Source organism: Tupaia chinensis, unplaced genomic scaffold, assembly GCF_000334495.1.
Source record: "Tupaia chinensis unplaced genomic scaffold, TupChi_1.0 Scaffold000567_1, whole genome shotgun sequence".
In the NCBI taxonomy this organism is placed as follows: domain Eukaryota; kingdom Metazoa; phylum Chordata; class Mammalia; order Scandentia; family Tupaiidae; genus Tupaia; species Tupaia belangeri.
In genome coordinates, this window is record NW_006160080.1 from 2,209,896 (window position 1) to 2,217,766 (window position 7,871).

Sequence of the window (7,871 nt, forward strand, 5' to 3'; positions counted from 1 at the left end):
GGAGGAAAGAGATTCCAACTTGCCCTATATTTATCAGAACTGTAAAGGCTCAGCTTCTCAAATAAAAAAAAAAAAAAAAAAAAGAGAGAGCTAGAACAAGACAAAAGGATTCTCTGGCAGCTAAGTGTCCCTGTCACCATGAAATAAAAAGTGCCTTTGGCTGCTGGTCAGATCCTGTAGTCAGGTCACTATCCTTTCGTTGTTTCCCAGTCCATTGTTATTCAAGGAAGGAATCGCCTACAAAATGAGGCCTCTGGTGCTGGGGGTTTCTCTCTAGCTCTAGCTCTCTAGCGCTCTCTCTTTCTCTCTCTCTCTCTCTCTCTCTCCACCAAACTTTTTTTTCTTTTTGGAAGTTACCTAGGAAACAAAGTAGCTCTCTAGCGCTCTCTCTTTCTCTCTCTCTCTCTCTTTGCATGCACCAAACTTTTTTTTCTTTTTGGAAGTTACCTAGGAAACAAAGTCTTTTGTGCTCGAACTTTATTTGAGCTATTGGATTCGCTGGGATCTGCACAAAAGCTGAAGAGAGAAAGAAGGTTGCAATATTTTACCAAAACGTTCATGGAGAACACATTTTTCCCAAGGGGGGGATTCATATCCTGTTGGGTGTGTTGGGGGGCTTTGCAGAAACCTCTGACAAGGTAAGTAAATGCTGGGGGTTAGTTTTTAACAAGTAGCTCTGTGTACTGCTCTTTAAGGGGACTTGAGAACAGCTCATTTGACAATAAATGAAATCCACTGAGCACAGTGTCCAAATGTGAGGATTAAAAAAAGAGAACATTAATTATCCTGATTTAGGATACAATATTATTGAATCCTTACTGGAATAAGAGGACAAATATTTATTTTAAAAGGTACACACCTTTTTTCAAATCGTCTTAAAAAATAAAACTAGGTTCATTGGTAAAAACTGTCTTTAAATAATGTGATTTGGAAATCCAACCCGGAAATCAAAACTGGGATGGAGCCTTTTTAATAATCTGGGCTAAGAGCCCAACCTTGAAATAAAAGCTAGACAATATTAATATTTATCAAAGGTTTACATGGAGAATTTTCAAAAGTTATATAGAAATCAAAACCTCTGACCTCACAGCTGGAAGAAAAGTTTTGCACTGCGAAACTGAAAGAAAATAAACTAGGACTATTTTACCCTTCCAAATCTGAAAACATAACCCACTTGAATCTCTCACCCTGCCAACAACATTTATATTTTCCACTATATTTGGTCGGGAAAAATTCTTCACTTTGCTTTTCCATGTGCATGCAGTGCTGATGAAACTGAGTTCTAAAATGGTATTCACAAATGCCAGTGTTCTGCAGTGAAATGAACTCCTCTCAGATTAAGTTGGTTTGTCCTTTGGGTTGTGTGTTCTAGAATGTCTCCTGACTCCAGGTTTTCTGAACCTTTTCATGGGCAGGTAACTCATCTTCTTCCTTTGATCCTAGTCATTTAGAGTTCTCAAGATTTTCAATAAAAATTTATGGAAAGATAGTCAGAAAGTAGATCTACCATTCACTGGATTCGAGAATTCAGTTTTCTTCAGTTTGAAGTTTGGGGATTTGGGGCTATTTTATCTCTCCTCTGAATTCTATTTAGCCTGAAAATCTTGCTTATTTAGCCTATTCTTTTTTTCTTTTTGTGTCTCTTCACTGTTGAAATAATACTTTTAATTAGTTGTGCTTACTAACTACTTCTAGGAATTCTTCCTTTGACCTAAAAGCTTATTCTGACCTCAATTTTTCTTATTCAACTATGAAATCACTTATTAGTACGCTTCGTCTAAACTGTGATCGCTGAATTTAAATGTACTTTGTTTTCAGTCCCATCCACCAGAGGATGAAGATACAGATGTCATGTTAGGGCAGAGGCCGAAAAACCCAATCCACAATATCCCGTCTACACTGGATAAGCAGACCAACTGGAACAAAGCGCTACCTCTCCCAACACCAGAGGAGAAGATGAAACAAGATGCCCAAGTGATTTCTTCTTGCATTATTCCCATCAATGTCACTGGTATCGTTCTGTTGTTTATTTCCCCCCCTCCCTTAGGGGCAGTCGGATCAGAATATTAATTATGTTCAGAACCTGTGCTTCTGGGCCTACCAACTAAGAATACCATATTATAAACAAGTAATACACTTTTCATCAAAATCCAACCCAGAAGATGTTCAATATGCTTCTGTCAGGTTTTGAACATCAATTTGCATATGTTCTGTTGGGCCACTTGTTATGTAAATGATGGACAGTTTCTTTTTGAAAAAACAAATCACCAAATAGCTCTTTGGCTATAGCTGACTGAAATAATGGAGAGAGCAGCAGAGATTAATCATATGATAATGATGTGCAGCATTGCAAGAAAGAAAACAGGAAACCCCAGGTTTCTAAAACTGCAAGTAATGGGCCTGTAGATCAACGAGAAAATCAGTTTTCATACTTCTTTAGATGAAGGTAGGCTTGTTTTAAAAGACCATTTAGACTTCTGTATTGATTTTAGAGATCTTTGACTTAAAAATATATAGATACATAGATGAAGGCTGAGTTCTATTTTAAAATTAGCAAGTCTGTCTTTCTTCCACTCTTTGCTTTCCTTTTCCTGTAAATGGAGAGATTAAATATTAGTCTAGGTAGAATGGAAACCTAGCCAGACTTTCCTTCAAAGTTTATTGCCAGCAAGTGTAAATTTCAGAATTGGATCTGCTAATCTTAGTTGCAAGGAAAATATTATAAACTATGATCACTTTAGAAACTAGAAATTAAATGGTCTAGCCATTATGCTTTCTGTAAACATCTCTAATAGCTACATTTTAACTTATTTGCACATTGAAAATTTCCAAGCAGTCATGTTATGACTGATTTTCATCTTGGTACCGTGGGACTTAAGACTGCATGTCATTCAAGATGCCTTTTGGCCATGGCAAATATTAACCCTGCTCAGATTTCTCGTACATAAAGTGAGAAGCAAATGGACCAGGTATCTGGAACGGATATTATTTACTTACCAAAAAAAAAAAAAAGGAGTTCTAGATGATTGGCTGTAAGTTAGTTTTCCTGACACTCTAGTCAACTTGTAGGATAAATTATTCTAAATATGCTCTCCGTACTATAAATAGAATATATTAGGGGAGGTCAGCTGCCAGAATGGATCATTTTGGCACCCTCTTAAACTAATTTTCAGTTTGGGGAACATCTGATTGTTATCAGCACCTGCTTCTTTCATGGCACTGAAAGTAAAATCTTGTTATTAAATTTAGTACTGTGATTATGGGTCATTGTCTTGTGATTAAGAAAAAGGGAAGATTTTTTTCCTTCAGCTTTATTTCAGGAAATCTCAGGCGAATGCTTAGATTAGATGATGATTTCAAGGACTTTAATGAGAATACCGTTAAGATGTCCATGTCTGTGTTTGCATGCCATGTGTTCTATAAGTATTAAAATCGAATGAAAAAGTTCACTAGTATAAATTCTCTGATAATACGGTAATTATTCATCACCTGATATCTCGTATAGATTCTAAAAACTATTGGTCCTGAGAGCTAACTGCTTCATTATACAGCTGAACCAAGATCAAACATGCCATCCCACACCATGCTTAATAATCAGGATAAATGATGAGGTGACCAAATTCCACAGTGCAGCACTATGGCTTTCAGAGGCAGAGCTCGCTGAAAAATCCATAGAGCACTCATATGCCAGACACTTTGACCCCCTCCCCATCTTTCTAGTTTTAATGGGACTGCATGTAGTGCCGATGATGTGATTTTGCAGAGAGAAACTAACAAGCATCACGTTTGCCCCCTGCATTTTCAAAAACAAACAAACAAATGGTACAAAGACTAGGAATTCCAGCTTTACACTTGGTACAGAAAGTGGATCTATTTAGGGACAGAACTGCGACTGCTCTGTATGTTTATTTTACATTGATAAGACACCTGGCGATAAATCAAAAAGTGTCCAATTTAGTCAGTAGAAGAAAGTAAGCAGAGCTCCGTGATGATTTAACAGAAAAAAAAAGTCCCTAGGCTGTTGCATTTGCTCATAGAAAATGTGTGTGTGTGTGGCAGGGAGGTTTGGGCATTGGAGGTGGAGGGGAAAAAAGCTCACAAAGACTCTTTTAATGAAGAAATGGGTCAGGATATGCTAGCTGAACTAATTCAGGTAACATTTGGGCTACTGATCTACTATGCAAAGGTATCAGCTTCAGAGAGCCCAGAGAGAGACCAGTAAATAGCAGTAACTAAAGGTTATAAATCCTTAAGGAGCCATTTCTGTGTCAGAGTGGGGTTTTTTGATGTCTTTCTCTCTTCTCTCTCTTTTGATTTTCCTTCTTTGCTTGTTACTTTTGGCAATGCAAGCAGTTGTGGAGAGCTGCATTTAGAAGTAAAGCTTAATGTACTGCAACATAACTTTAATAAGAGCTGAATAAGGGCTCCCTTATATTTGTTCACAGGCTTGATCCAAACTCTTCCTTTATTTCCAATCAATAAATATCACTGTGTTCCAAGCAAATGAACATTTGTTTGCCATTTCTAAAGGCTAATGAGACCTATTTGTGGGTTGCAGGAGTTGGTTTTGACAGAGAGACTAGTATACGCTGCTCTCTTGTTCATTCACAATCCGTACTACAGCGCAGACGAAAATTGAGGAGGAGGAAAACCATCTCGGGTATCCCCAGAAATGTTCAACAAGAAATAGGTGTGGTATAAAAAAATGCTAATGGTTAACATTTTGTCTAGGAAAGATCATAAGGAGATGAAATAGAAGCCAGCCTTCACCAGGCCTTCTTAAAAAATATTAAACAGTTTAACTGTGGGGGTTTTGAAATGGTGTGTATTTGTAATTGAGGAGGAGGAAAACCATCTCGGGTATCCCCAGAAATGTTCAACAAGAAATAGGTGTGGTATAAAAAAATGCTAATGGTTAACATTTTGTCTAGGAAAGATCATAAGGAGATGAAATAGAAGCCAGCCTTCACCAGGCCTTCTTAAAAAATATTAAACAGTTTAACTGTGGGGGTTTTGAAATGGTGTGTATTTGTTTTGTATCCAGCAAGCCATGTAGTTTTACTTTTTATTCTCTGTTCTTGACTGTGAAGGTTTGACCTTAAAGATTTAGGTCTTATGACGGAAATGTAATGTTTTACTAATTTTTAAAAAGTTTCTATTAAGTTGGAAATTATGAATAAAAAAGAATAGAATTTAATAAAAAATTCTTTTGGAAAATTGTAATATCATTTTAAGAGAGAGATTTTTTTATAGCATTAATTATTAAAAGGTAAATTTCAAGCATACTCAATTAAATATTGAATATTGATAATACAATACTCCTGTGACATTCTTTTCTTTTTCTATTCAGTGCGTTTAGACTATGTATGCCTATGGCTTTTTAAAAGTTATTATTATGATAGCATCTCTTATAAGTAAGATTTTTATTTCTTATAACAAAGTCTCTTATTTTTATTTTGTTATGTTTATATTACACAACAAAAATGAGCAGTAGTGGTCAAGAACATAAAGTGTACTTTAGTTAAAAAAACTAGTAACTTATTGGGACAAATGAATGTGATAGTAAAGAGATAATATACAAACATAGAAAAATATAGAAAAGCATATCTTTTCTTCATACATATATATACATATGTGTGTGTGTATATACCTCCATATCTGAGGGGACTTCAGAAATTTCATAGAAACATAGAATTGGAGTATGATTTTATTTTGGCAAAGGTATGATTTTATTTTAAAATTTATTTTCAATTTGCAATCCAAGCATAGATTTTCATGATATGCATTTTCCATAAACTTTTTTGAAGACCCAATCTCGTGTGTGTGTGTGTGTGTGTGTGTGTGTACATACATATATGAGAAAGAGAGATTCTCCAAAGCATTTTTGCTTTCTCCCAAGTTTATATGTTGATTTTTTTTCTTTTATTTCTGGTAAGAAAAAGCTCCAACATTGCAGCACAGGGATTTGTGGACATCCGTCAGAATGTCTGCTCGGCTGCTGATGTATAAAATATCTCACTGTGCTCTCTGTGTGCCCTAGATTCTGATGAGTCGCCAGTGGCCAGGGAAAGGAATGTGATTGTGAACACAAATCCAGACCCCTCCAACATCGTCAATAGGAGGTCCGGAACCAGGGACTCTGAGTGCCAAACCGAGGATATTCTGATTGCCGCCCCGTCCAGAAGGAGAATCAGAGCTCAGCGGGGTCAGAGCATTGCAGCTTCCCTTTCTCATTCCGCTGGCAACATTTCTGCGCTGGCAGACAAAGGCGACACCATGTTTACTACTGCAGTGAGCAGCCGCACAAGATCTCGGAGCCTTCCCCGGGAGGGGAATAGAGGTGGGGATGCTGAGCCCAAAGTTGGTGCTAAACCCTCAGCATACGAAGAGGGAGAGCCTTTCGTGGGTGACCACGAAAGAACCCCGAATGATTGCGGTGAGGCTCCAAGCAGTCCAAGTGCACAGGAGCACCAGCCTGCTTTAGGCCTTGCCTGTTCTCAACATCTTCACAGCCCCCAGCACAAGTTAAGTGAAAGAGGGAGGTCACGCCTGTCCCGAATGGCTGCTGACTCTGGCAGCTGTGACATCTCCTCTAACTCAGACACCTTTTGGAGCCCCATCCCCTGCATCTCCACGGCGGGGGGTGCCAGCCCCATGGACCAGAAAGACGACCACCAGTCATCCAGTGGTAACTGGAGTGGGAGCAGCTCCACGTGCCCCTCACAGACCTCAGAAACAATCCCTCCTGCAGCCTCTCCTCCCCTCACCGGCTCTTCACACTGTGACTCAGAGCTGTCACTCAACACGGCCCCTCATGCTAATGAGGATGCCAGTGTCTTCGTGGCAGAGCAGTACAATGAACATCTGGAGAAAGTGAGAGGCCACCGGGCAAACTCCTTCACCTCCACTGTGGCAGACCTGCTGGATGATCCCAACACCAGCAACACGAGTGACAGCGAGTGGAATTACCTCCACCACCATCACGATGCCTCCTGTCGCCAGGACTTTAGTCCTGAGCGTCCCAAGGCAGACACTCTGAGCTGCCCGAGCTTCACAAGCATGGCCACTTATGACAGCTTTCTGGAAAAGTCTCCATCAGATAAAGCAGACACTAGCTCTCACTTTTCAGTAGACACTGAGGGCTACTATACCTCCATGCACTTTGACTGTGGTCTCAAAGGTAATAAGAGCTATGTCTGTCATTATGCAGCCTTGGGCCCAGAGAACAGCCAAGGTGTTGGGGTTCCTCCTGGTCTTCCAGACTGTGCCTGGCAGGACTATTTAGACCACAGGAGGCAGGGGAGACCGAGTATCTCTTTCAGGAAACCAAAGGCTAAGCCAACCCCACCTAAGCGTAGTTCATCGTTGAGGAAGTCTGATGGAAATGCAGATATTTCTGAGAAGAAAGAACCAAAGATAAGCAGTGGTCAGCACCTGCCTCACAGTTCCAGGGAAATGAAGCTGCCTCTTGATTTCTCCAACACGCCTTCTCGAATGGAAAATGCCAATCTTCCAGCTAAGCAGGAATCTTCTTGGATGAACCAGAGTGAACATGGTATTAAGGAACCTCAGTTAGACACTTCAGATATTCCACCATTCAAAGACGAAGGTGCTGAATCAACTCACTATGCAGACCTCTGGCTTCTAAATGACTTGAAAACAAATGATCCTTATAGATCTTTATCTAATTCCAGCACTGCTACGGGTACCACAGTCATCGAATGCATCAAATCTCCAGAGAGTTCTGAATCTCAAACATCCCAATCAGAATCAAGAGCAACCACCCCATCTCTTCCTTCTGTTGACAATGAATTTAAACTGGCTTCCCCAGAAAAACTGGCTGGGGTTGGGCCTCCCCCACCAGGGTGACA

The 7,871-nt window shown here is 39.6% G+C and overlaps 1 protein-coding gene across 1 annotated transcript in view; it reads left to right on the forward strand.

The window, feature by feature from the left end:
- The window catches only part of NHS (NHS actin remodeling regulator), a gene marked incomplete at its 5' end in the record, with an annotated part of 61,574 nt that overhangs the window by 44,300 nt on the left and 9,403 nt on the right, over positions 1-7,871 (forward strand). Inside the window, 3 exon segments of the mRNA XM_027775481.1 lie at positions 1,819-2,011; positions 4,559-4,690; positions 6,041-7,871. The exon segment at positions 6,041-7,871 is cut by the window's right edge and continues 1,169 nt beyond it. Of these exon segments, the coding sequence (XP_027631282.1) occupies positions 1,819-2,011; positions 4,559-4,690; positions 6,041-7,871 (2,156 nt within the window).